The 27,784-nt window shown below is 41.0% G+C and overlaps 1 protein-coding gene across 1 annotated transcript; it reads left to right on the top strand.

Moving 5' to 3' along the window:
- The first annotated feature begins 101 nt into the window (after positions 1-101).
- Positions 102-26,500, top strand: HECTD3 (HECT domain E3 ubiquitin protein ligase 3). The gene is made up of 21 exons (XM_081948012.1): positions 102-607; positions 3,731-3,891; positions 4,383-4,475; positions 5,280-5,415; positions 6,275-6,390; positions 7,353-7,466; positions 9,253-9,335; positions 10,093-10,258; positions 12,392-12,473; positions 13,275-13,457; positions 15,301-15,353; positions 15,735-15,799; positions 16,431-16,534; positions 21,573-21,692; positions 23,324-23,413; positions 23,789-23,995; positions 24,595-24,724; positions 25,017-25,091; positions 25,535-25,616; positions 25,728-25,799; positions 26,260-26,500. The coding sequence occupies exons 1-21, from the start codon at positions 251-253 to the stop codon at positions 26,342-26,344; spliced, it is 2,574 nt and encodes an 857-aa protein (XP_081804138.1). The 5' UTR covers positions 102-250; the 3' UTR covers positions 26,345-26,500.
- The last annotated feature ends 1,284 nt before the right edge of the window (positions 26,501-27,784 follow it).

Raw genomic sequence — 27,784 nt, 5'->3', positions numbered from 1 at the left:
CAAGGGCTAACCGCGGTATATTCCCACGGCGCGGACTCGCAAAATCACGACCGCCCTGATTTACGTTCCGCCGATAGAGGATGATTTACGGTAGAGCAGCCGGAATTGAGGCGGCGGAGGAAGCAGGAAGCAACCTCGGTTGCCTCCTCTTGACTGCCGTTGCGCTTTCGCCGGCTGCGGCAGGGAAAGAGAGGCGAGGACCGGTGGAGCGGCTGCCGCAGCTCCCGCTCGCTCCGTCGAGACAGGCGGGATGAGTCCCTCGACTGACAGCGAGTCTCCGCACCTGCTGCTGGGCCGGCTGCGCTTCCTGAACGAGGCGACCGGCTGCCTGATCCGGGCGGAGCCGCTGCCTGCCGCTTTGGGCTACGTGCCCCGCGAAGTGCAGTACAAGCTCTGCAAGGATCCCAGCGCCCAGGGACCCGCCTCGGCCTCGGACCGGAGCCTGCTATCTGTGTGGGAGAGCCCAAGCAAAGCTGCGGCCGGTGCGGGTCCCGGCATCAGGAAAGGTCCGGGCAGGGCCACCATCGAACTGCGCAAAGGGTCGTGCATTCGAGCCAGCGGCGAGGAATACTGCAACGGGCACGGGCTCTGGGTGAAGCTCACCAGGGTGAGGGACAAGGCGGGGCTCTCGTTCTCTCTCTCGAGCGCGGCCTTTGGACCTGGAGGCTAATCCGAAGAAACGGAGCGAAACCCTGGCGGGCTTAAACCGTTTCGATCCCGCGTTAGTTCCGAGTAGATCCAAGTAGATCCTGATCAGGATATTTCTCTAGAGAGGTCGGGCTGCGCCCTGAATATGTTCAGAGGCACTGCAGAGTTATTAAATCGAAGCGTTCCAGGGTTCTGAGGCTCACTTCAAATTAGAAAATAAAACAACGCAAATACGATTGAGATAGAGGTGGAGATTCCTATTTACCTCCATTCTATTCCCTTTCCATTTGTGGCTGTGTGGCACCCATGTAAATCAGTCATGTAAAATGGCTGAGTGGGTGGAGGAGTTCAGATTTCCCATTTTTGCCAAGTTTGGCTCCTAATGATTCCATGGGTATACCTTGTAGTCTCTTAATAGGAGTGGTTTGCCACTGACTTCTTTCATCATGGTTTCTCCCTCTCCCTCGCAAATTTCCATTCCATCCTGTACCTTTGTAATTAATCAAATTGCCAATTACATGCAATTTATTGTACAGGATGACAATTTGTATATTGCTGTAAACATACCTTTATTTGTATACAGTACTGTGCAAACGTTTTAGGCAGGTGTGAAAAAATGCTGTCAACAAAGAATGCTTTCAAAAATGGAAGTCTTAAACATTTATGTTCATAAATGAACAAAATAGAAATCTAAATCAAATCAATATTTGGTGTGACCACCCTTGCCTTCAAAACATCAGCAATTCTTGCACACAGTTTTTGAGGGAACTTGGCTGGCAGGTTGTTCCAAACATCTTGGAGAACTAACCACAGATCTTCTGTGGATGTAGGCTTTCTCACATCCTTCTGTCTCTTCATGTAATCCCAGACACACTCGATGATATTGAGATCAGGGCTCTGTGGGGGCCATGCCATCACTTCCAATACTTCTTGTTCTTCTTTACGCTGAAGATAGTTCTTAATGACCTTGGCTGTATGTTTGGAGTTGTTGTCCTGCTGCAGAATAAATTTGGGGCCAATCATACGCCTCCCTGATGGATAAGTATCTGCCTGTATTTCTCAGCATTGAGAACACCATTAATCCTGACCAAATCTCCAACTCCATTTGCAGAAATGCAGCCCCAAAAGTTCAAGGAACCTCCGCCATGCTTCACTGTTGCCTGCAGACACTCATTAATGTACTGCTCTCCAGCCCTTTGACAAACACACTGCCTTCTGCTACAGCCAAATATTTCAAATTTTGACTCATCAGTCCAGAGCACCTGCTGCCATTTTTCTGCACCCCAGTTCCTATGTTTTTGTGCATACTTTAGTCACTTGGCCTTGTTCCCATGTTGGAGGTATGGCTTTTTGGCTGCAACTCTTCCATAAAGACCACTTCTGGCCAGACTTCTCCGGATAGTAGCTGGGTGTACCCGGGTCCCATTGGTTTCTGCTGGTTCTGAGCTGATGGCACTGCTGGACATCTTCCGATTTCAAAGGGTAATAAGCTTGATGTGTCTTTCATCTGCTGCACTAAGTTTCCTTGGCCGACCACTGCGTCTATGATCCTCAACGTTGCCCGTTTCTTTGTGCTTCTTCAAAAGAGCTTGCACAGCACATCTTGAAACCCCAGTCTGCTTTGAAATCTTTGTCTGGGAGAGAGCTTGTTGATGCAGTATAACTACCTTGTGTCTTGTTGCTGTGCTCAATCTTGCCATGACGTGAAACTTTTTCACAACCTCACCTTGGTAGTAGAGTTTGGCTGTTCCTCACCCAGTTTTAAGCCTCCTACACAGCTATTTCTGTTTCAGTTCATGACTCGGTTTCAACCTGCGTGTGACATTGATGATCATTAGCACCTTTTTGGTATAATTGGTTGATCATACACCTGACCATACTCCTACAAAACCCCTGACTTTGTGCAAGTGTACCTATGAGAATGGATGCTGGTTTGAAGGCAAAAGGTAGTAACACCAAATATTGATTTGATTTAGATTTTTCTTTTGTTCGCTCACTTTGCATTTTGAAAATTGACAAAACTAAACAATCATTTATATTTCTGAAAGCATTCTTTGTTTACAGCATTTTTTCACACTGCCTAAAACTTTTACACAGTACTTGTACATCTTTGGTTTTTTCCAAAAATGGGAAATTATTGTGACTTGCAGTGAATAGGAATAATTTAACTTGCTATTTTATTTTATTATTTTATTTTATTTCTCCAGGACCTGAGAGCAAATAAATATCTCTTTGTTTTATCCCCACTATCCCAAACTGAGTTTAACTCCGGTAACTGAGTTAAATTGGGCTGGGAGAAAATGACTGGCTCAAAACCACATAGTCAGCTCTTGGTAGCTCTTAGCTCTAGTTCACCATCTTATTCACTATTTCATTGACTCAGAAGTTTGTACAGGCATATTTATTATCACAAAAATACAAGCTAAATTTACATAAGAATAGAATAGAATAACAGAGTTGGAAGGGACCTTGGAGGTCTTCTACTCCACACACCCCACCCAGGCAGGAAACTACACCACTTTAGATAAATGGTTATGCAACATCTTCTTAAAGACTTCCAGTGTTGGAGCATTCACAACTTCTGGAGGCAAGTAGTTCCACTGATTAATTGTTCTAACTGTCAGGAAATTTCTCCTCAGTTCTAAGTTGCTTCTCTCCTTGATTAGTTTCCACCCATTGCTGCTTCTTCTACCCTCTGGTGCTTTGGAGAATAGTTTGACTCCCTCTTCTTTGTGGCAACCCCTGAGATATTGGAACACTATAATGATATATGTCTCCCCTAGTCCTTTTCATTAAACTAGACATACTCGGTTCCTGCAACCGTTCTTCATATGTTTTAGCCTCCAGGCCCCTAATCATCTTTGTTGCTCTTTTCTACACTCTTTCTCTGAATGTAGCATTCCAAGTGTGGAATACAAGGCATTATAAAGTGGTAATAACACATAAGGATTTAATTGGAGCTGCACAAATAGTGCAAACGTCTTGCATATTTAAATTCTATATATTTGTACTATAGTAATGAAGCCTCTTTTTATCAACTTAGACTTTACTGCTCATGTAACTTTGTGTTCTAACCATATAGGAGCAACTTCAGGAATACAAGACTGGTTGTGACCTGGAGGAAGGCTGGATTCTTATGTGTAAGCATGCAGATAGTGGAGACAGGCTGGTACCAGTGGAATCTATGGAGAGGATTCAGAGGCAGCAACAGCTCTTTGGGATGGATTTTAAACCAGTGATCAGGTACAGAATCTCACTTCTGCTTGGTTGGCTTTGGAGGACTCATTGTGGAGGATTCTGCAAATGTGAACGTAAGCAAATATATGTTATTTATCCATGAATCTCTTGGTTGTCAGCATTCTCAGAAGAAAATGTGTGGCACAAAAAGAAAATCCTGGAGAGGGACTATTTTTTTTTCTAAATCATTTAGGTATGCCTATTTTTTAAATATCATTTGCTGATATTTAAAATTAGTGAATCATTTGTCTTTAAAAATTGTTTCACATTTGTTGATTAATTATGGATCTGATAAATTTGTATAACAACAAAGATTGTTTGCATAACAAAATAGATTAGAAATGTAATGTAATGTTGCACCTTCCACAAATGGCTACATATTGGTCCATATTGATTTGTTCTCATAACTTTTTCTTAGAACTTCTCTTAAGAGTCCAATCAGTTCCTCTAACCTGGAGTTGATGTTTATTATTTTTTTGCATTTTTTTTTACTCCAGATGGGAACAGGTGGTAGATTTAACATATTCCTTGCATCTTGGAACAAAGCCAAAAATCATGGAGCCAGATGTGGCTGCAGTAGAAAGACTCCGGTAATTTTATTTTATTTGGGGTGGGTGGCCACTGGTTGCTTGGATTAGTCAGTGCCATTACTTTGGGAATAGTGATTTGGCCTACGGAGTTGAGTTAGGCTTTGTCATCCACCACCAGTGGAAACAGTTCTTTGGTAAAAAGCTGACTGAAGTAACACACTGGAAGATGTATTATGGGATGAGGAAATGAAAAACATGACTAAGAATGGAGGAATAAATAATACTGTTTGTTTTTTTTATTGAAAAAGTTTTACACAAACAAATTTTCCCCCTTTTTACCCCCCCATCATATAATGTAAATCACATACACATACTGTACCCCCTCCCCTCCCCCGTCTTAAAAACATTTCTCATTCAAATATTGTACCAAATACTGTACCCCCCCCATCTTAAAATAAATTTCTCATTCAAATATTGTGTCCCCTTACCTCCCAACAATCATAAGTTTCTCTTAAAGTAGCAATACCCAATAACCTCATCATCTAAATTAATTAAACATATATAAATCCTAATATAGGCTTCTCTTAAAGAGGCAATATTTCATTAATCCCATCTTCTAGATTAGTTATGCATATATATTTCCCCACCCTCCACCCTAACCCTCCCCCACCTCCCAATCAAACCCACCCCCCTGACTTTCGCTATACACCACTCTAACAATTCCAAGCATCCCATGTATTATTTACTCTGATCATCTATCAGTCTAAACATTCTTAACTAAAAGCTACTTTAGTTACTACTGTTTTTGACTGTCCCCCCTCAGTGCTCCTTCTGTGCTACTGACTACCATCACTGCTTTTTTAGGTTTGTTCCACCCACATGGAGCTATGAATGTGATGAAGATCTGGTACACTTCCTTTATGACCACATTGGCAAGGAGGATGAGAATCTGGGTAGTATCAAGCAGTACGTGGACAGCATCGATGTCTCCTCTTACACGGTACAATATTATGAGTTTCTTTGTAGGGGAAACTCTTCCCCAGAATATCATCTGTAACTTCTTGTCAAGGATTATGAATTTGTAGTTGATAAGCAAAATCTAAAGGTGGTCTATAAATATCGTCTGTAAATTGTTCTTGCAACTTTCACAGTTGATGAGGAAGGATGAGAGGCATTGTCTGCTTACCCCGCTCAGCTCAGCAAAAAAGCACCATCGATTTCAGTTTTAGAATAACCATTATTCTTTAGACTGGTCCTCTTCAGTAATGCTGGACTTCTATTATTTTTAGCCAGTGTGGCCACATTAGCAGAAAATAACACTACAATCCAGCACTTTCATATTTCATTTGCTTGTCTCTGAATTTTGAACTATCTTTTTAGTCTTTGTAAAGGATTAGAAAGATAGAACTATGATGACCTCATGGGTAATCTACTCCACAAACCTCTCATCTTGTTCAGTGCAGATGCTGCTAGGACATTTTTGTCTGACATCTTTCCCTGGGCATCTTTGCTTTGTACACACTGAAAGTTCCTGCTAAGCTGCACCATGTATCTACCTCCTTCTGTTTTAACCAATTGGCTCTTGTCCTCTGGAATAAGAGAAAATAAGTCCACCTCTTATTTGTATCTCTATATACGCACACCATTCTTCTGAGAGCTTGCTCTCCAGAACTTAATACCTTTCTGAGCTCACTCCAATTTGTTGCCTATAGTACTCCAAATGGGCTATGAACAGGGCAATAAATGCAGCACTTCATTGAAATGCTTCTCAAGTGAAGCATATTCATCATGGGCATGTATGAATAAGTAGGGCTGGTTCAAATGTCAGCCTGGGCTAATGTGCTGCTCTGCTTCCCTAGGAAGAATTCAATGTTTCATACTTGACCGACAACCATGAGGACACCTACTGGGAGAGTGATGGATCCCAAGGCCAACACTGGGTCCGTCTCAACATGAAGAAAGGAACCATAATAAAGTTAGTAATTAAATCCACTCCTCCCTTTCCTAGCTTTTTCTCTGTAAAGCAAGATTTTCTTCTCTGTCATTAGCTACAACGTGATTTAGGATCAGTCTTTGCAAACAGATTGCAAATTAGAGATAGCTGCTCTAATTTATTGGGCCTTCCTGAAAAACAATTGTTCTTTCATTCAGTTTTCTGTATTCTATTGAATGTATATCAAGATGGGTTTAGAAATGTAGTTTGAAAGTCTGAGCCTGATTTTTGCCTAGGCATTCTTCTTTCAGAAAAACAAAATTGAGAAATGCTGAACAATGGAAAACGTCTCAATTTTCTTTCACAATACTGTAAATGTGCTAGGGTTTTCAAATGCTTCCACTATAAATGTACGGCTAAGACTATATTACACTGTAACAAAAAATGTGCAGTTCTACAGTCCCATTTCCTTTTTATGTCAGGGATAGATTAACACTTTTTCTTCTTTAGTGGCTTTTTCTATTAACAATGACCTGAAGTTCAAATTGACACAAAGTGAATCACAGAAATATGAAGGATATACCCCCTCTTCTTAATTCAGAATATCCTTATTTTTTCCAATGCTTTTTGAAGAATATTTGAAAAAATCCAAGTATAGTATTTCAGAAAAAGACTGAATCTGATTGAACTGTTTTAAGGTGGGCAGTTCTCTCTTCCTTTTCCATCATATTTTCTCTGATTTAAAAATTGCAGGAGAGGGTTGCAAGAATGGATACCAAGAGCGTTTTCATGTTTCCAAACATCTCCAGTGGTAGCTTGTAAGCATGCCAAACAATCCTTTGTTGACAGGGATTCTAATAACAGAAAGTTTCGAGCAGGAGTTTTTTATCTTAAAAAATGCTCCTTGTGAATTTCCAACCTTCCCAGAACTTTCTTGCTTGTGAAAGTTTTCCTAATACTCCTTTGCTTTGTCTCACATTTGTTGTTTCAATTCTTTTCATCAGGAAACTTTTTTTGACCGTGGATACAACAGATGAGAATTTCATGCCAAAAAGAGTGGCTGTGTATGGTGGCGAGGGTGATAATCTGAAGAAACTGAGCGATGTCGGCATTGATGAGTGAGTCAGAGCCGTGAGGGGAGATGGAGGCTAATCGAACGAAGTCATCCTCCTAAATCTTACTCAAATGGTTTAACAGTTGTCCAGAACTCGTCATTTCCTGTGATACGGGAAGGAGAAGGAAAGAATAGAAAATGAAGAGTATTATCTTGATCAATGGCTGCTGCAAAGCAAGGAATTAATGGTCCAGTTGCCGCTGGTGAAGTGCTAGCGGTTCATATATGCAGTTGTTGGTTGTTGATATTGGGGTCAATCAAGAGGTGGTGTAGTGGTTAGAATGCAGTACTGCAGGCCACTTCTGCTGACTGCTGGCTGCCTGCAATTTGGCACTCTGATGCAGTATGTAAGTCTAAATGCTATTGTTATTGCTATCATATTTCAGGGAATTAAGGCAGGAAACAACATTATGAATAAGCCCACAGATCATTACTATCTTGATGCTTTTATTAGCCTGTCTGGAATTAACAGAGTAAGAAGCAAGGACTCCATCTCTTTTGCTTTGGACTAAACCAGTGTTTCTCAAACTTGGCGACTTTAAGTCCTGTGGACTTCAACTCCCAGAATTCCCCAGCCAGCTATGCTGGCCGGGGGATTCTGGGAGTTGAAGTCCACAGGACTTAAAGTCGCCAAGTTTGAGAAACACTGGACTAAACTATTGTCAGGTTGTGTAGAGGGAATAGAAATTCTTTGTTTGGCAATCTGCTCACAGAGATAGCAACCAGCCACTTTGGGCCAATTTGCTGGTACGTAATTCCTTGTTGCCTAAAGCCTAGCATACAAATCAAAGTAGAGGACTGCGTTATTAGTATCAGCATAATTATAGAAAGAAACATTGCAAAGGTAATCCTCGCTTATCAACTGCCTCGTTTAGCAATTGTTGAAGCTAAGAAGGCATGACAAGAAATAGCTTTGCAATTAAATCTTTACATTTATGATTTTCAATGTTTTGCGGCCACATGATCGCATGCGTAATGAGTGGTCCCTGACCAGCAGAGTTAATGGAGAATGCAGCAAGTCTCAGTCACACAGCGTCATTTTACAACCGTCATTTAACAATTGAATAGGAAGTGATGTCATGAGCCAGAGATATTCACGTGATTTTCAGCTTAGTGACTGCAGTACTTAGTAATGGAGTTGCCAGGGCTAATTGTGGTTGCTATGTAAGGACTACCTATAGTTATATTTATACAAAACACTAGGCAGTGTTATCTATATTTTTTAGCATCTTGCCTAATAGCTATTGGCAAGCTTCTGTATGTCCTATCTGACACCACTGTTTTAGGAGTCAAATTTCCACCATCTATCCCCCCACAAGACTAACCCTAAACCCTGCCCCATCTAATGGAGTTTAATAGATCAATTTGCGCAATTCAGAAGGTTGGAATGAGAACCAGGAGTCTTTGGATCGCAGTTCCATTCACAACCCAATGTAACTTGTCCCCAGTTTTCAGATACCATGTTTCCCCGAAAATAAGACAGAGTCTTATTTTCTTTTGACCCTCCCGAAAACCACTTGGCCTTATTTTCGGGGAGGCCCTATTATTTTTGAGGTGCAGGAGGAGGCGAGCGTGGTCACCTCACAGCTGCTGCTGTGTTGCAATATTTTCAGGAAGGGCTTATTTTGGGGGGGGGAGGGCTTATTTTAGCACAGGTGCTCAAAAGCTTGATTGGGCTTATTATCTGGGGAGGGAAACAGGATACATAAAATTAAAGGTTTGCCAGAGGGGAGGATTATATGTGCAAGATGAAACAGATGGGTTTTATTTTTGGTTTTTTTTGTCCCTAGGAGCTACATTGGGGACGTGTGTGTGTTGGAAGACATGACTACTCACTTGCCTGTTATTGAAGTCCGCATTGTGGAATGCAGAGGTGTGTGGGTGTCAATATGAGGATGACGTTTTTAATCTTTGGGAGGATCATTTGGTAATTCTGAAACTCTAATTTGGGATTTTATTACACCTGTATGCAAGTACAAAGAGCCAAATGTAACAGTTTCTTTATCACACCTCAGTTACCTCAGTTATGGGCTCTGTGCTTGAGGAAAACAGCAAAGCCCATTATTAGCAAATAAACTGCCATGGGGTGGTGGTGGTGATGATGATGATGATGATGGAGATGATGCAGATGCAGGGACAGACAGACAGACAGACAGGCACATATTATAGTTTTAAAAAGAACATAAAAACTATACAAATTTATACCGAATTAAAAAAAAAATCAATGAAAGAAAAAAAAAGAGAAAAGGAAAAAGACAAAAAAACATTTTTACTTTCTTTTTGGAATCCTCAACAATTTCTTCTGTTTATAACAGTACATCCTTTAGTGTCCATCTGAAAGAACTAGATTTTCTTTTATAAACCCGACTTAACAAGATTATGGTTTGCAAAAACCTCTCTCGGTAAAATCTCTTAATTTTGTTGTCAAGTCTCTTGAAATCCAAATCATGTCTATTCTTGAAAAATAAGGCCTGCATCCTTTTGAAAAACAAAGGTATTTTCTTGGAGGTATCATTTTTCTGCTCCACATTTTTCCCCCCACAGTAATTTCTTCTCTCTATATACAGAGAGGATTTATTTATTTATTTAAATCATTTGCTTGCTGCCTACGGTCCTTTCCTTTTATGCAGATGATGGGATTGATGTCCGTCTCCGGGGCATAAAGATCAAATCTTCTCGGCAACGAGAATTGGGGCTCAATGCAGATATGTTTCAACCAGCCAACCTAGTGAGGTATCCACGACTGGAAGGGAGAGACCCCGATGTCCTATATTGGCGTGCTGTGATCCTGCAGAGGTAATGGAAGTGCTAGTTAGGAATGCCAATAAAGAAGTTCTAATGGGCCACATTTCCACAACTGTGGATGGGTATAAGAAAATATGTGAGAGGCCTCTGCAAGCAGTTGAATTAATTAAAAGAGCATCAAGATCTTTTTTGATCACTATCCCACCCTAGGTGTGTATCAATTTTCTTCTAGTGTAATACCGTGTTTCCCCGAAAATAAGACAGGGTCTTATTTTCTTTTGACCCCCCAAAATAAATGCTTGGCCTTATTTTCAGGAAGGTCTTATTATTTTTGAGGTATAGGAGGCCCCTTAACCTCGGCCCACAGATCAGCTGATCCAGAGAGGGCCGGAAGTTCTGTTTCTGGCACAATCTTGCAGCCCTAGCGTCACTGGGCCTGCCGCTCTTTTTGTGGCCCCCTCTAAGAGAAGGAGTGGTCGCTAGGGTTTGCAGGAGTGGCCTCTGCATTCTGCATGGATGGAAGGTGCATGTGGGCTGCATGGGGTATGTTCCCCCCCCCTTCCCCCAGGAAATGGCGGCGACTGGCTGTGCCTGCGTTTAAATATTTTGGGGGAGGGCTTATTTAAGTGCATACGCTCAAAAGCCCAATTGGACTTATTGTCCAGGGAGGTCTTATTTTCGGGGAAACAGGGTAGTATGTGGGGACCTTGGGAGACTGGACAAAGATAAACTGCCTAGGAAATGGTCAGAGAAGAGATAGCATAGCCTACAGCTGGATAGTGGGCAGGTCAGAAGTCTCTTTGGACCCTCTCTAGTGTCTCAGGCTGTAAAGGAGATTGGGGGAAGGAGGATTGCACTTTGAGACTTGCCAGATTGGTCTCAGCCTTACTAGGCACAGGAAATAATAATAATAATAATAAATTTTAATTTATAAACCGCTCCCATTCCTAAACAGGACTCGGGGCGGTGTACAGTCATATTAAAACAGTATGAATATAAAATATAGATATACGTAAATATACAAATAGGTAAACGGAGGAGGTAGGATATGCACTGTACAATATTTGAATTAAAATACAAATAAACATTAAAATTACCCTTAAAAACTACCCAATAAGATGTTTGCCAGGAGGTTAAAAATGGGACTATAAATAAGTTAGGCCAGCTAATTGGAACAGGTGGGTCTTAAGCTTCTGTCGGAAGGAGCGGAGGTCGGTAATAGTTCTAATATCGGGGGGGAGGTCATTCCAGAGGGTTGGGTCCATCACAGAGAAGGCTCTGATCCTGGGCGCCGCCCGTTGACACTGTTTAGTGGACGGCACCCGAAGGAGTCCCTCCCTGTGAGAACGGATTGGTCGCAGGAAACAGGAAACATGACCAGATGAACCAAGTCTACTTTATTATAAAGTTTCATTTAAGTCTCAAAGTATCATTCTGCCCCGGTCTCCTTTGCAAGTGGAAAAATTAGGGAGGGTTTCTTCTAAATCTCTTTTCCACATACCACTACACCTAGGAATACTGTATCTCTTTGATTGCACTGCTTATTTGAGTGCTTACTTCCATAAACCAGCAAGCATCTCACTCTTCTACTAGTCTTTCCTAATATTATGACCGTGTGAATTCTCTTCGTTTTCATTGTTATTCTTCATTTCATGGTCATGCCCCCAACAGTTTTATTTATAAAGGCTCAGAGAGTTTGTTTGGGTAGGAGGTACATTTTAGAAATAAACAAATAATGCTCAGTGGGGGAGGGATGCATAGAAAAAAATTAGGAGGAAAAGAGTTCTATCTTGAGCGCCTAGTGGACAGATGGAATATAAGTCTAATCATAATATTGTTTTATTTACATGATTATATGGAATCGCGTCATGTAACGGAGCGAGCTCCCGTTACTTGTCCCAGCTTCTGCCAACCTAGCAGTTAGAAAGCATGTAAAAATGCAAGTAGAAAAATAGGAACCACCTTTGGTGGGAAGGTAACAGCGTTCCGTGCGCCTTCGGCATTTAGTCATGCCGGCCACATGACCATGGAGAAGTCTTTGGAAAGCGCTGGCTCTTCAGCTTTGAAACGAAGATGAGCAGCGCCCCCTAGATTCGGGAATGACTAGCATGTAGGTGTGAGTCTACTGTACATCATTTAGTTATTTTTCCACATTTTGGGTGCTGTTTCTTTTTGTTGCTATAGGTTTATCAAGATCTTGGACAGTGTGCTTCATCATCTTATACCAGCCTGGGACTATTCACTCAGCACCTTCAATGAACTGAAGGTGAGGTGACTAAACATCCTACTAATGGGTCAAAATCAGTTTTTTTTCCCTTCTCCAATCAGTGCAGTAATGGTGACCATTTTGTAGTAGCCCAACCTGCCTTTCCTTGGGAAAGCTGAAGCAGTTGAATAAATGTCTCTGCTCCAACCTAACTAGGCAATCGAACAGGCTGACACTGCCATCCTGTTTTATGAAGGTGAGTTGAAAATGATGTAGCAGAGAAGATGTAAGGATGTTCTTGCTGGGAAATTCTCTTTCAATCATTATATAAGCAAGCCCAGCATTTTAAAAAGGATGGCTCTCTAACTTCACTTTAGCAAGAATGGGCACGTTGTATTTTCTTTTCATGTTCAAGTTCGTTTTTCAAGCTTCAGACCGAGTTTTCTATTCATCGTTCTAATGAGATCCTTTTAAATCCGAATTTAAATTAATACGGCAACTTAAAACTCAATGGAATAATTGAATTTTCATTCTTTGTCCTCTGTGGTATCCGCAGGTAGTCCTCATTTAACAAGCCCTCGTTTAACAAATATGAACGGCCATTTTTTATACAAGGTTGCTCATAAATCTTTAATAAATTAAAAGTGATTCAGCTTTTTTAAGGAGAGATCAGAATGAGTCTGTTCATTAAATGCACATTTTCCTATATCAGAGTGTTTCTGATAGGAAAAAGAACTAAGTTATCAGCCTATCAAGAATACTTGGCTGGTGATTATGATGATAGAGCCCAACTGGCTGGGAAAGTGAGGCATTAGATATTGGGCTATTGCCCTCTTTGAACCAATTCTTATCCCTTGACAGCATATCAAACAGTTTCTGTTGCTGTCCAAGCGACGCACAATGCTGATCAGCCAGTGCCTCAAGGACTCTGAAACCAGCAAGCCCAACTTCATGCCACGTCTCTACATCAACCGGCGCCTGGCCATGGAGCATCGCGACAATCCTGCCCTTGACCCTACCTGTAAAAACACTGTCTTCACCCAGGTAAGGGGAAACACATAAAATAGCATGCCCTTCTCCCACTATGGGATCCTCCAGATGTGTTGGGACAATAATTTCCAAAACGGCTCTCTGATATTCTGGGAGGTATGGAACTTAGCATCTAAAGAATACCAAAGTAGGAAAGATTGCATTAATATTGTTCAGGAGCAGTCATTTCCTTCAGTACTTCAGAGTGCTTTTTTTACACTTTGCTCTTGATATAATGAATGAAATGCTGTTGATGTCTATATCACAGCTAACAGGCAACTATGGTGCAGCCTTTTTAAGATGGGGAAGCATCACTTCACAATCGCCTGTTATAAACTGATTCTTCAGTTTATAACAGAACTTTTACAGGGATTTTTCATATGTAATGTATGTGTGATGCCAGTAAATAATTGAATTTTAATTCTTTTGTCCTCTATGATGGATCTGCAGCCCTCGGACAGTGGCCCACTACTGAGCCTTGGTCTATTTGCAACCGGGCCCCACGAGCGGCAGACTGGTGCACATGTGGACGCGCACGCACAGCTCAACTTGCACAAGTGGCTAGCCGGTGTGCACGCACACATGCGCAGCTCAACACGAGCCACTTTAGCTGCATGCACATGAGCATGTGTGCCGGCATGCTGCTCACGCTATGTGCTGGCCCGCTGCTCATGCAACCCAGTTCTCCTCTCCCTCCCCCACTGGGTCGCCAAGCCACAAAAGTTGGGGATCACTGCTCTATGACGGGGGTCCCCAACCCCCAGGCCACAGACTGATACTGGCCTGTGGCCTGTTAGGAACCAGGGTTGCACAGCTGGAGGTGAGCAACACACAAACCAAAGCCATCCCCCCTCCCTGGTCTGTGGAAAAATTGTCTTCCACTAAACTAGTTGAGTGGTGGGTGAGCGAGCAAACCAAAGCCATCCTCCCCCAGTCCCTGGAAAAATTACCTTCCAAGAAATTGGTGCCTGTATCAAAAAAGAACTGCCGCTCTACAGGTAATCTTCATTTAACAACCTCTCGTTCAGTGACCATTCAAACTTAACGATGGCACTGAATGACTGATAGCTATGATCAGTCCTGGTGCTTATGGCCATCACGGTCCCTCCACACTCCCATGATTTTAATTTGGATGCTTGGTGCTCAAACTCATGATTGTGACAGCATGAGCAGGAGGTTGAAAATGGCAACCACATGATGTCCTCATTTGACACCCAGGCTGATTTGCTTAAGGATGGGGCAGCAGGGAGTGCTGGAATTTCCATTGCCGAGTTGTGTGGATACATGACTCCTGTTTCACAACTTTGTCCTAGTAACAGAAGCTCCAGTCCCAATTGCCATTAAGTGAGGACTACCTCCTCTGATCAAAATAATTCATTTTCTTTGAGCTTTTATCTAATACCCCCCCACCCCCCCCGGAATTGTGGTTGATGAGGTGTCAGTTTAACATTTCTCTCTTTGGCCTAGTTTTATTCTTCTATCAATGAGCTATAGTGGTTTCCTTCATTTTATTGTTAGCATCACTGAGAAATTGGCCCACAAGATTGTAATTTTCCCAAGACCAGCCAATAAGCTAGGAGTTGCAGTTTGAGTTGTCTCATATAGGGGTCCGGCCATATCATCACACAGGCTGTTTCATTTTATTTGCTGTGGATCTACTTAACCAGAAAGGCACCCCAGGAAAGTAATTTTTGGTGTCCTGAGTACCAACTGTTTCCCTCCCAGTTTCCTGCGGAATTAAAATGCACTCGGAGGCTTCAGGGGCAGGATATTTTTGCTTTGCCATCTATATGTACCATCGTGAAGTTTTCTTTTCTTCCACTGTTAAAGCTTTAGCTGCACTTTCTGCTCTTCCTAGGTATACGAAGGCCTGAAACCTTCTGACAAGTATGAGAAGCCACTGGATTATAGGTGGGTGATCCTTGAACCATTTGCCTTTCTTCCTTGCCCTTTTCTATTTCAAGTTTTTGGGGATCTGAAATTTAAAGGCCTGGAGGACAACTATCGTAGGATTTGGAAATAAACCAAAAGTTCATTTTTCAAGGAAAGGGATCCTTGGTGCTCTCTGAGTCTGGTTGTTTTCTTCCACATATCTTATTACCCAGGCTAGGTCACATCATTGCCATTGTTTTTGGATTGCACCCAATGTGCCTATTACTATGTACCTTTGCTTACTTTTGCCACTTTCATTCTGTTTTTATCACAGGTTAACATAATCTTCATCATAATTGGCTCTAATATTTTGACTAATGGCTAGCCCACTTGATAGCTCTGATTTTTATTTTATCCCAGGTGGCCATTGCGGTATGATCAATGGTGGGAATGTAAATTCATTGCTGAGGGCATCATTGACCAGGGTAAGTTTGAAACTCTGCCTAGACCCAAATGATGCCTTGCTTAAATTTAGCCTCTGCATTGTTCAATAAAAGTCGAATAAGAGCATGTTTCTTGGCTTTGTGTTTCAGTTTTGAGGAAATGGAATTAAAATGGCCATGTAAAGGTCTAAATAACCTTTTTCGTTTTATTTTGTTCCTTGCTCCCAATTCGTGTTATTTTATTGTGTCCACCATTATCACAATGGTACCTGCAGATGTTATTGATTTTGATAATTTGTAATTGAGCATTTGGATTTTCTGTGGACCATGTTTGGATGATCGGCATGACACAATCCAGGTTATAGGATTTCAAACCTGGAAATTTGGCTGTTGCAACGGCCAGAAAAATAGCTATTGTGTAGTTGTATTTTTAGTAGTATCATATTTTATTGTTAGAACAATAGTCCTGCAAAGGTCTGACCATGTAAAAGTAGATTAGACAAGTCATTGATTCTCCCCACCCCCATTCCCCGGATGTAATCTTCCCACAAAAGAAATAGACTTTCTAAAGGGATGGGAGTGGGAAGATTAAAAGTCCAGTGAAAGTTGATGTTTGGCAAAAATGTAAAATGGGCTCCCCTTTATTTTGCTTTGTTTGTTTTCTTTCTTTCAGGTGGTGGTTTCCGGGACAGCATTGCTGATATGTCTGAAGAGTTGTGTCCTAGTTCATCTGAGACGCCCGTCCCACTGCCTTTTTTTGTCCGCACATCCAATCAGGTGCCATTCTTTGCTCAAACCAAAAATAGATCAAGTCTTTCAGGTTGTTAAGACAAAACTAAAAGCTACCTGAGAAGAAAATAAAGTGTCGGGGGCATTAATGGCAAAGAAACAACACTCCGTTTTCTGGATTCTTTCCTGATGCCATTGAATTGCAATATTAATACAATAATACAATAGCAGAGTTGGAAGGGACCTTGGAGGTCTTCTAGTCCAACCCCCTGCCTAGGCAGGAAACCCTATACCGTTTCAGACAAATGGCTATCCAACATCTTCTTAAAGACTTCCAATGTTGGGGCATTCACAACTTCTGGAGGCAAACTGTTCCACTGATTAATTGCTCTAACTGTCAGGAAGTTTCTCCTCAGTTCTAAGTTGCTTCTCTCCTTGATTAGTTTCCACCCATTGCTTCTTGTTCTACCCTCAGGTGCTTTGGAGAATAGTTTGACTCCCTCTTCTTTGTGGCAACCCTTGAGATATTGGAACACTGCTATCATGTCTCCCCTAGTCCTTCTTTTCATTAAACTAGACATACCCAGTTCCTGCAACTGTTCTTCATATGTTTTAGTCTCCAGTCCCCTAATCATCTTTGTTGCTCTTCTCTGCACTTTCCTTTTTTGAAGATGGGCAGCACATCAGCTCTTTTCCAGTCCTCTGGCAGTTCCCCGGTGCTCCAGGATCTCTGAAAGATATAGTTCAGTGGTTCGGAGATCTCGTCTACCAGTTCCTTCAGAACCCCGGTGTGTAATCCATCCAGTCCTGGTGATTTGAACTCATCTAGGGTAGACAGGTGCTCACTTACCATTTTCTTCCCTATTTCAACTTGTGTTCCTAATCTGATTTTTATGGTGCTGTTTTTGTTAGGTTGGACTGTTTTTTCCCTTTGTGTAAAGACAGATGCAAAAAATGAGTTAAATAGTTCTGCTTTCTCTCTATTGCTTGTTACCTTCTTGCCATTTTCTCCCAGCAATGGACCAATTGTTTCCTTAACTTTTTTCTTGTTTTTAACATGTTGGAAGAAGGTTTTTTTGGTATTTTTTACTTTAGTGGCAAGTCTTTCTTCATTGTGAGCCTTAACTTTCCTCACTTCATCTTTACAGGCTTGGGCTATTTGCTGATATTCTGCCTTAGTTATGTCCCCTCTTTCCACTTTTTATATTTATCCTTTTTGTCTTTCAATTTGTCAGAAAGTTATTTATGCAGCCATGCTGGTTTCTTTTGGGAGCTGTTATTTTTCTTCTTCATTGGTATTGTGCTAGACTGGGCTTTTGTAATCTCATTTTTCAAAATTTCTCAAGTTTCTTGAGTTGTTTTCCCCTTGAGAATTCTCATCCTTGGAATCCTTCCCAAGCTCTCTATAAGTTTATTGAAATTATCTCTCTTAAAGTCCAATACTCTAGCTTGACTTTGTTCTACTACTTGTGTTTGCATAATGTTGAATTCCAGTATTGCATGATCGCTTTCCCCCAAGGGTTCTGTAGCTTCAACGCCTTCTATCATTTCCTCTCTGTTAGTAAGAATTAAGTCCAATATGCTGATTCCCCTGTTCCCTTCTCTACTTTTTGGGAAACAAAGTTGTTTACTAGGTTTATTAGGAACCTGTTGGATCTTCCACTTGCTGCACAGTTTGTTTCCCAGTTGATGTTGGGGAAGTTAGAATCCCCCATTACTATTGTGGTATCTTAGTTATACCTTAGTTAGCTGACTAGCAAAAAGTTCATCTACTTTTGCCAAAAGCACCAAAAACTGGTTCAATGACCGTGGGATTACTGTGCTTGATTGGCCTCTCTATTCTTCCTCCATACTCTGGGTCCTTGGTTTCCAAATGAGATGCAAAAGTTGCTCTCATCAGAAAAGAGGACTTTGGACCACTGAGCAACAGGACATTAAGACCAGGGTCAACACAGCCGTCTTCCAGGAGATTTTGGAGCACTTCATGCTTCCTTCTGCAGACGAGATTTATGGGGATGTCTGATGAAGAATTCCATTCTTACGCATCCAGTCCTGGAAACGCTGAGACATGAATTCTGCACCACGGTCACTCTGGATTCTGGCGATGCGAACTTGGTATTGTGTAGAAACAAAAGCTGCAAAGTCTTTAAAGATTTGAAAGGTCTCAGATTTCTCTCTCATAGGATATACAAATCCATATCTAGAATGATTATCTACTATTGTTAGAAAATACTTTCTGCCACCAATTGTTGGTGGGAAAGGACCTACTATGTCAGTGTGTACCAAATCAAAAATGCGTGTTGACCGGCGTGTAGCGTGTTTTGGAATTGCAGCCGCCTTGGATTTGGCCTTTTTGCAAACCGCACAATCCAAAAACACCTTACACCCCTTTAGATCCAAACCTTTTGCGAACTCCGGCATCTTTCTAAGAACACGGAAACTGGCATGTCCCAATCTTCTGTGCCACTTGTGAATACACCTGGAATGCAAAGGTTTACCAGTTAGTGAATTCTCAACATTAACAGTTTCATGAGGACCCTCAGGCTTGCTCTGAGCAACCTGTTTCTGTTTTCTTTGTTTGTTGGCTTTAGGAGCCTTTGGCACAGTAACGGTTTCTCTCTCTGAACCAACTCTCTCTGGGCCTGTGTTGTGCCTTTTTGGAGTTTGCATACTTGCCTGTGCTTGCCCTTTAGGCTTTGGCTTTAAGTAATAAACACCACCAATCAGCATAGTTTCAGCAACAATATCTCCATCTTTAACTAAGTAACTTGCTTTTTCGAGGTGGTGAACCTGGAACTTTAAATCTCTAGACAAGTGACTTTGACTAAGCAAATTACTGGTTGCTGAAGGTATGTAATAAACATCAGGGATGTGTGTATCGAGCTCTTCAATGTAAACAGTTCCTTTTCCCATGACCTTGCAAGTGTGGTTGGTGAAGGAATACAGTTCTTGATACTCGGGCTCTGGTTCGCCCATCTCTGTGAAAAGTTCCCTTCTGTGGGTAACGTGCACAGCTGCTCCACTATCTAAAGTCCACAAAAGACGTCTGTCGAACATTGGATCAGGTTGTGGAACGTTGGTTATGGCCAGTGTTACAAGTGGAGCTTGTGGATCACGCCTTGGACCACGACGACCTTGTCTTCCGCCTCTACCTCTGCCTCTGGAGTCTGTTCCTCTGGGCTGGTGCGTGATGGGAGCTGGAACTCGTTGGGGACAATCCCGGGTATCATGTCCCACACGGTTGCAGGTGTAGCATTTTGGCATCCTTGGAGCGTAGCCTCTTCCTCGGAAGGGACGTCCAGCTGCCCACACTGCCAAAAGCACCAAAACCTGGTTCAATGACTGTTGGATTACTTTGCTTGATTGGCCAGCAAACTCGCCTGACCTGTACCCCATAGAGAATCTATGGGGCATTGCCAAGAGAAAGATGAGAAACATGAGACCGAACAATGCAGAAGAGCTGAAGGCCGCTATTGAAGCATCCTGGTCTTCTATAACACCTCAGCAGTGCCACAGGCTGATAGCTTCCATGCCACGCCGCATTGAGGAAGTAATTGCTGCAAAAGGGGCCCAAACCAAGTACTGAGTACATATGCATGCTTATACTTTTCAGAGGTCCGATATTGTTCTATGTACAATCCTTGTTTTATTGATTGCATGTAATATTCTAATTTTCTGAGATGGTGGATTTGGGGTTTTCATGAGCTGTACACTATAATCATCACAATTATGACAAATCACAGCTTGAACTATCTTGCTTTGCATGTAATGAGTCTTATCTCATATATTAGTTTCACCTTCTAAGTTGCATTACTGAAATAAGGGAACTTTTGCACGATACTCTAATTTTTCGAGTTTTCATCTGTATAATAGCATCAACATCACAGGCCTTACTTACATTCTTGACTATCTTAAGAATACGCCTCTTGTCTCTGCTGGCAGTAGCACCTGGTGGACACCTGACCTTTTTCGAAACCTCCATGTCCTTTCCTAAATTTACACCCCTTACGATTGAATCACCAACCAGAAAGTGACTTCTCTTTTTGGATACCTTGCTCTTCTTTTGCAACTGATGTGTGATACCTGATTCACACTTTTGCCTTTCCAAAGTAAGTTCTTCGTTTTGGACCACGATCCCCTGCTTATTTGAGTCATGATTATCACAACTACCTTGACCTGTCACTTTAGTGTCCCCATTAAGGTCAGCAAGGGCGCTATAACTGTTATGCTGGGACACAGCAAAAGCTTTGTGTTTATGGTTCACAGCTCTCATCCTGCCAGATCCCACAGTTGTCCAGACTGCTCTTCTCTTGCGGGATGAGGTAGAGGGGGCTGGTAGTGTGGCATCTCCATAAAGTGGAATGGCCGAATTTGGCACCTAATTTTTGTTTGGAGAGCACAGATTAGAGATTCAAGATAGATAATGTGTCTATGTAGTCTAGTAATTTGTTTACAAAGGGGACAGTATTCAAATTTGAAAAGAGTACTGTGAAAGACAGGTGCAAAACAACTATTACATTGAATTAAGATGGTCATTTTGAAATAAAAACACAGTCTCAAGCGCACTAACCCAGAATATATTATTGCTATTTTTGGTTTATAGATATATGATTCGCTCGCCATTAGGCCACTACCGTAGTCCTATGGATCTCTTTTACTCCCCTCTTGCAGCCAGGAGCTCCACCCTCCACCCCCAGGAAAGTTCAAATGAAATGAGACATTTTTACTCTATTGTAGTCCTATGGATCTCTTTCACTCCCCTCTCGCAGCCAGGAGCTCCACCTTCCAGCCTCAAGAAAGTTCGATCAAGTGTTCCAGAGCTGTATTTTATCTGTTACACCTGTTTGTTCTTTTCAGTGTGTTAAAAGTGCTTCAGATCAGGGTTTGTTTGTTTTTTAAATTTCTTGTGTCCAGGTTAAGGCACTAACATGTGCCAGAAAATGTTGCAGTACCTCTGTTGGCCTTTGGTGGATTATATATTGCTAGGTGCTATGGTGTTGAATTGGGAGTTCTTGTATGGAGTTATGCTGATATAATTACACTGTTGCTTAATTGATTGTTTTAAATAAGGTATTTGTCATTTTAGGGCAGTGGAACTGGAGAGGCCCGAGACATGTATGTCCCAAACCCATCCTGCAAGGAATTCCTCAAATATGAATGGATTGGGCAAATAATGGGTGCAGCTCTACGCGGCAAAGAATTTCTGGTTAATATCCAATATTGACTAATTTTTCCTTGACACCAGAAGCCATATTTCTTCATACTCAAGTAACTTCAGACTTTCTGTAGACATGTTTTCTGAACATGTGCTCTTTCCTTCATTTATGTAATCATTTAAAAGAATGAAAAATTATCACTCTCTTGTATCCAATATACTATAGGAACAAAAATGGGGACTGTTAGATGCTTCCATGTCTTTAAAAATTGTTAACCTGCAAGTCTACTCCCCTTATGTCACGGAACGTGGGGGGATATTGAAAAAATGTCATTCCAGAAGGAACAACTATCTATTCCTTGAAGTTGAATGTTTCATTCTTATTTGTTGATCAAGTTGAGGCATATGTTCCCTTTTCTCTGGGATTCCTTTATTTATGTTTATGGCTATTCCCTTTCATAGATGCATTTGGTTTGTTAATTCGAAAACTTTGTTTCTTTTTTAATTTAGAATTTTGGCATAGCCTAGGGTTAAGTGTAAGTTGTCTCTTTTTCACATCAAACAATTATTATTATTTATTATTTTATTTATTATTTAATTTGACTTCTTAGTCGCCCCCTCTCCCCCCAGGGACTCGGGGCGACGTACAATAGCAACAATCACAATATAATATGGAGGAGGTAGAAAATAAATAAATAAATTACAGTACTTTGAAACAATTAAAATCCCAATGACAGTTAAAAATTAAAAAATTAACAATTAACAATTAAAAATGCCCAAGAGGTGGAGAAGCTCTAAATTTAAGCCAGGCCGGCTAGTCGGAACAGGTGGGTCTTCAATTTCATACGGAATTATCAAACATTTTCTATCTGAAACTATAAATCAGCACAGCAAAGAACTAACCAACAACCCTCTTTTCTATAGAGCCTATATTCTCATCAGACATTTGAGATAACTTGGGACAATAGTTCCTATTTCGTTGTCACAAATGTAAGTGTTTTTACAAATAGATGCATTGGCAATAAAGCACCATCTACCTGACCCTTGGACATAGTATGCAGTTAGGAAGGGGCAATGCTGAACTATAAATGTTTATAGTGGGTCCTTCTCAATACAAATTATCCTTCTCTTTAATGGAGGACAGTTGACCAAATAACTCCCAATTCTGGATATAAGCGTCTGTAATATACAAATAGTAAGTTTCTTAGCCCTAGCATCTACAGCCCTTCCAAGAACCCCAACTATGATGCCAAAGAACTCTATTTTAGTATAAGGTTACAGTGACAAAATTTTGCAAGTTTGAAAATGCTTTTTCCTCCCTTTATTCTCAGAATTATTCCTACTGCCCATTTCATTGCCTAAGATTATGGTATTCTGTTGAATTAATGCCTTAAGTTGGAGACAATATTCTGTTTAATTCTTATGTATATACATTTATTAATTTTATTTTTTAAATACCACTTTAATAAAAAGTTCAAGGCAGCTGACAAAAAGAAATGCACTTAAAATAATTTCAAGATACTGAAAAACTCTGAAACCTATCACAACAGAAACAAAGCAGCCATATTTGAAATAAAAGAGTATCTTCGCTCTATTTTTGAAGAATTTGTTTGGACATAGAGAGATCCAAATGTTTGCAACTACCCTTAAAGTTCTGCTTATCTTCTTCTTTTCTGTTCAAGGTTCTTGCTTTGCCTGGCTTTGTTTGGAAGCAACTGACAGGTGAAGGTGTGAGTTGGAATAAGGATTTCCCTGCTATTGACTCGATGCTGGTAAGTCATGGGTAGTGTTTCTGTTTCAGGGTTAAAAACTGATGTATAGGCTTCTCTCCATTTACTTGCTGTTGGGGACTAGAAATATGGAACAATACATAATTGAGCTGGTGGCTTGAACTTGTTGGTTTTTTTAAATAGTCATTGAGAAGGAGGGCTAGAACATCCTTGCACCTTAGTTTTTGTAGTGGAGATAACCTAGATATATTCTAACATCTGTCAAAACCATCAAATGTATCTCTTAAGCATAATAATTTTTGGTCCTTTTGAAAACACTTTGACCCTACGTTATTACACCACATAATGATGGCTTCAATTTAATCAGAATCCCAGCGATCGCTTTCTAATTTTCTTGGTTTCTTTCCATGCACTCAGGTAAAACTTCTGGAGATGATGGAAGGAATGGACAAGGAGACCTTTGAATTCAAGTTTGGAAATGAGTTGACCTATACCACTGTACTGAGTGACCAGCGCATGGTAGAACTTATTCCTGGTGGCATTCGCACTGCAGTACACTACGAGGACCGGCTACAGTTCATCCATCTGGTACAGAAAGCACGGCTGAATGAGAGTAAGGAACAGGTAATTCATTGTGGCATTTTAGTAGTATAATCATTGCTTTTTTTCCCTATAGTTTATCATTGATCTGTATCAACATGTTTTAGGAGGTGTTGGACAATGTTTAAGCGAATTGATTACTAGCACTAGCACTTACTGCTTCACGGTGCTTTACAGCCCTCTTTAAGCGGTTTACAGAGTCAGCATACGGCCCCCAACAATCTGGGTCCTCATTTTACCCACCTCGGAAGGATGGAAGGCTGAGTCAATCTTGAGCCTGGTGAGATTCGATCTGCCAAACTGCTGGCAGCCGGTGATCAGCAGAAGTAGCCTGCAGTACTGCACTCTAACCACTGCGCCATCGCGGCTCTTTGTCTCCCAGTTCCAAAATCCATTTAATATGTAGTCTTCAAATAGAGAACATGTCAGATATTAAACTGATAAGAACAGATATTACACAGATGTTACAGAGGTAATATTGAGGAAAATTTAAGAGAAAACTATACATTCTCGTGGATTTGTCAGAAAACAGTTATGTGTTTTTGGAAGAACTTTTTTTCCTACATATCTCTTTTTTGATCTTACGTATTTTTTCTTACTTCTTTTTCCTAATCTTCTCCCAGATTGCAGCCATGCAGGCTGGACTTCTGAAGGTAGTTCCTCAGGCTGTCTTGGATCTCCTCACTTGGCAGGAACTGGAGAAGAAGGTCTGTGGTGACCCAGAAGTTACAGTTGAGGCCTTGAAGAAACTCAGTATGTTATCTCTGATACTTGGACTTGTTGTTGTATATTAGAATGCTCTCATCTTGAGGAATATATTTTACATGTTCTTCATTGTACCTACTGTTCGCTCCCCATGCAGTTTCTAGCTAGTACAGAATCCCAGCACAATTAGTTTATTGAAAAAGTGCGTGGTGAGTTTGAGCTAATTTAGTAAAATCTTTTGCCTCTCAACTAATGAATATTTCTTCCTCTCTAATCAGCTGGATCTTGGTATGTAGTTGGCATTACTGTTTCTGCACTGTTTGTTTTTATCTTCTTACAGCTCGCTTTGAGGATTTTGAGCCATCAGACACCAGAATTCAGTACTTTTGGGAGGCCTTGAACAACTTTACTAATGGTGAGCAGGGTAAACAAATATTCACTGTTGTGTAATAATGGGTGTAAGGGATTTTCTGCCGTTTATTAAATGTTTGCAGAGTCAAGCGTATTTTAAGAAACTTTTCCCATTGAGAAGTACCATAGAGACTCCTGCAGAACCCATTGTTGAGAACCGAACTTGCTGTAAACATTTTTATTTTCTTAAAAAAAAAAGGCCCATTATTTCAGATAACGAGGGGAGAAGTGGTGTCAGATTAAGCAAATTATAGCAGAATAGAGAAGGTGAAAAGTTATCACAACTTCTATCATGTACTGTATTTGGTTACAAGTTACATTTTGACTCATGGAACAAAAAGTAATTCCTGCTTTCCAAGGCTAGCATCTTGAGACCATGTTGAGGGAGGTATATTATGGAGAGGGACTTGTGATGAACTGATGAAAACCATGTACTTTTCTCCTTAGAGGATCGTAGTCGCTTTCTGAGATTTGTTACGGGGAGAAGCAGACTTCCAGCTCGAATTTACATCTATCCTGATAAATTGGGGTGAGTCCCGCTTCTCTCTTTGGGAGAGAAGACTGATTTCTGGTCCTTTGGAGTTTTATTATCTGGTAGATTCTTCTGACTTACCTTATTTTCTTTTGTCTTATGGCCAAGCTCGGAGACCACTGATGCCCTCCCTGAATCATCCACCTGCTCTAGCACGCTCTTTTTGCCCAACTACGCCTCGTAAGTCTTGCTCTAGAAACCCTTTTTATGGTAGAGCAGAGGTGGGGAACAATGGCCTCTTTATGATTTGCGGACTTCAACTCCAAGAATTATGATGGCTCAGAAATTCCAGGAGTTGAAATCCACAAGTCCTAAAGGCGCCATCGTTCCCCACCACTGTGAGACAGAGACACAGGAAAGACAATTTGGGGGAGATTATATAATAGCAGAACAGAAAGGACTGTTGCATGCTGACTAGGGAAGTGATATTCACAGTAGATAATGAGAAGAGAGTTATAGAGTGGAAGAACTAGAGAAATGTAAGAAGGAAAGTATTGATCTATACCACAACACAGGCAAACCGGGAGTCTATGATAGCGAGGTAACTTTCATTGAACAACTATAGACAGGTAAGCCAGAGATGTACTGGGGATTTTCAGGATACCTGGAAATGTTAACCTTTTTTAAAAATTATTTCTAGTGCCAAAGTTTGTGAAGAAAAATTGCGTTATGCAGCTTATAATTGCGTGGCTATTGATACGGACATGAGTCCATGGGAAGACTGAAACCTGGAAGGATGATGGTCTTGCTGACGGTGGTCTGATTTTTGTCCTTGCTACCTGGAAGAAGCTCTTGCGCTCTGTTCATCCTGACCCCCCCCCCCTTCCACAAAGTGTATATGGGTGTACATATCTAGAAAATAAAATATCAGATTATGTTAACATGCTGCTTTTCAAGAGAGGCTTGAGCAAAGGCTTCTTGCTAGTGAAAAGCTAGATAAGATTTGTGATTCAGTAATGTAGTAATGCTACTTTTCCTTCTCTGAGAAAATACTAAAAAAGTAGGAGTCTTACATTTGTGGAATCAGGCATATTTTGTGACAAGGTTCCCTGCTGAAGTCTTTTTACATTTTTATTTCTGTTTCTTCCTTAGACTGCAGTTGTATTGACACGTATCTGGGAGTAAGCTTAGTGGAACTCAGTAGGGTTTATTTTTTCTATACATTTGGACCAAACTGTGAATTACACACCAAACATATACTTCTCTGCCCCTAATTCATCCAGTGATTATATTTCAGAGTCTCTTTTGCAGCACGCAAGATATTATTTCCATCTACCTGCCGTTTTTATGCAAAACCACAAATGTATCTCTGCTTCCCTTCTTTTTTGCCTGAACTCTTATTCTGACAATTGTACCTTGATGATTTTTCTTTTAATAGCTGCATAAACACCTCCCACCACTAGTGGGCATTGTGGAACCATAATTGAAAAAAAAATCCCTCCCTTAGTCTACAGTTAAGATCATGTTTTGGGGCTTTATTTTGTCAGCACCTCCCTTTCCCTTCTTTCTTATATCTTTTATACCTTTGCACCTAAAAGGAAACTAGGGCAATTCTCTGCTTCTGATGGTTAAAGAATAAATGTTCATCTGTTTATTCCAACCTAGCTATTTCTTCTGGCTTAAAGCCTTTTCCCAAAGTTCTACCTCTTGATTACTATCTTGAGTAACAAAATGCTAAAATGTGCTAGTTTCTGAAAGCTTAAATACCAGCTCAGTACATTTTTCTGCTAAGAAGGGAAGGGAGAAAACTGGAAAGAGCTTTGGGGAGGGAGTTTGGGGGTGGGGGAATAAGAGAGACAAGTTTTGACAAGTGATAACAGTAGTGATTACTCACCCTAATTCAGGCTTGCCCACCTCCCATTTTACTTTAAGTATGGTCACAGCTGTATGGGTACATTTTGCCTCTTGATGCTACACAAGGCATCAACAGAAGGATTTTGATGGGGATACAATACAATACAATAGCAGAGTTGGAAGGGACCTTGGAGGTCTTCTAGTCCAACCCCCTGCCTAGGCAGGAAACCCTATACCGTTCCAGACAAATGGCTATCCAACAGCTTCTTAAAGACTTCCAGTGTTGGGGCATTCACAACTTCTGGAGGCAAGCTGTTCCACTGATTAATTGTTCTGTCAGGAAGTTTCTCCTCAGTTCTAAGTTGCTTCTC

The sequence above is a fragment of the Natrix helvetica genome (assembly GCF_964273705.1).
Source record: "Natrix helvetica genome assembly, chromosome: 3".
Classification (NCBI taxonomy): Eukaryota; Metazoa; Chordata; class Lepidosauria; order Squamata; family Natricidae; genus Natrix; species Natrix helvetica.
The sequence above is the reverse complement of the archived record's forward strand: the minus strand, read 5'-3'. Positions and strand labels throughout refer to the sequence as shown.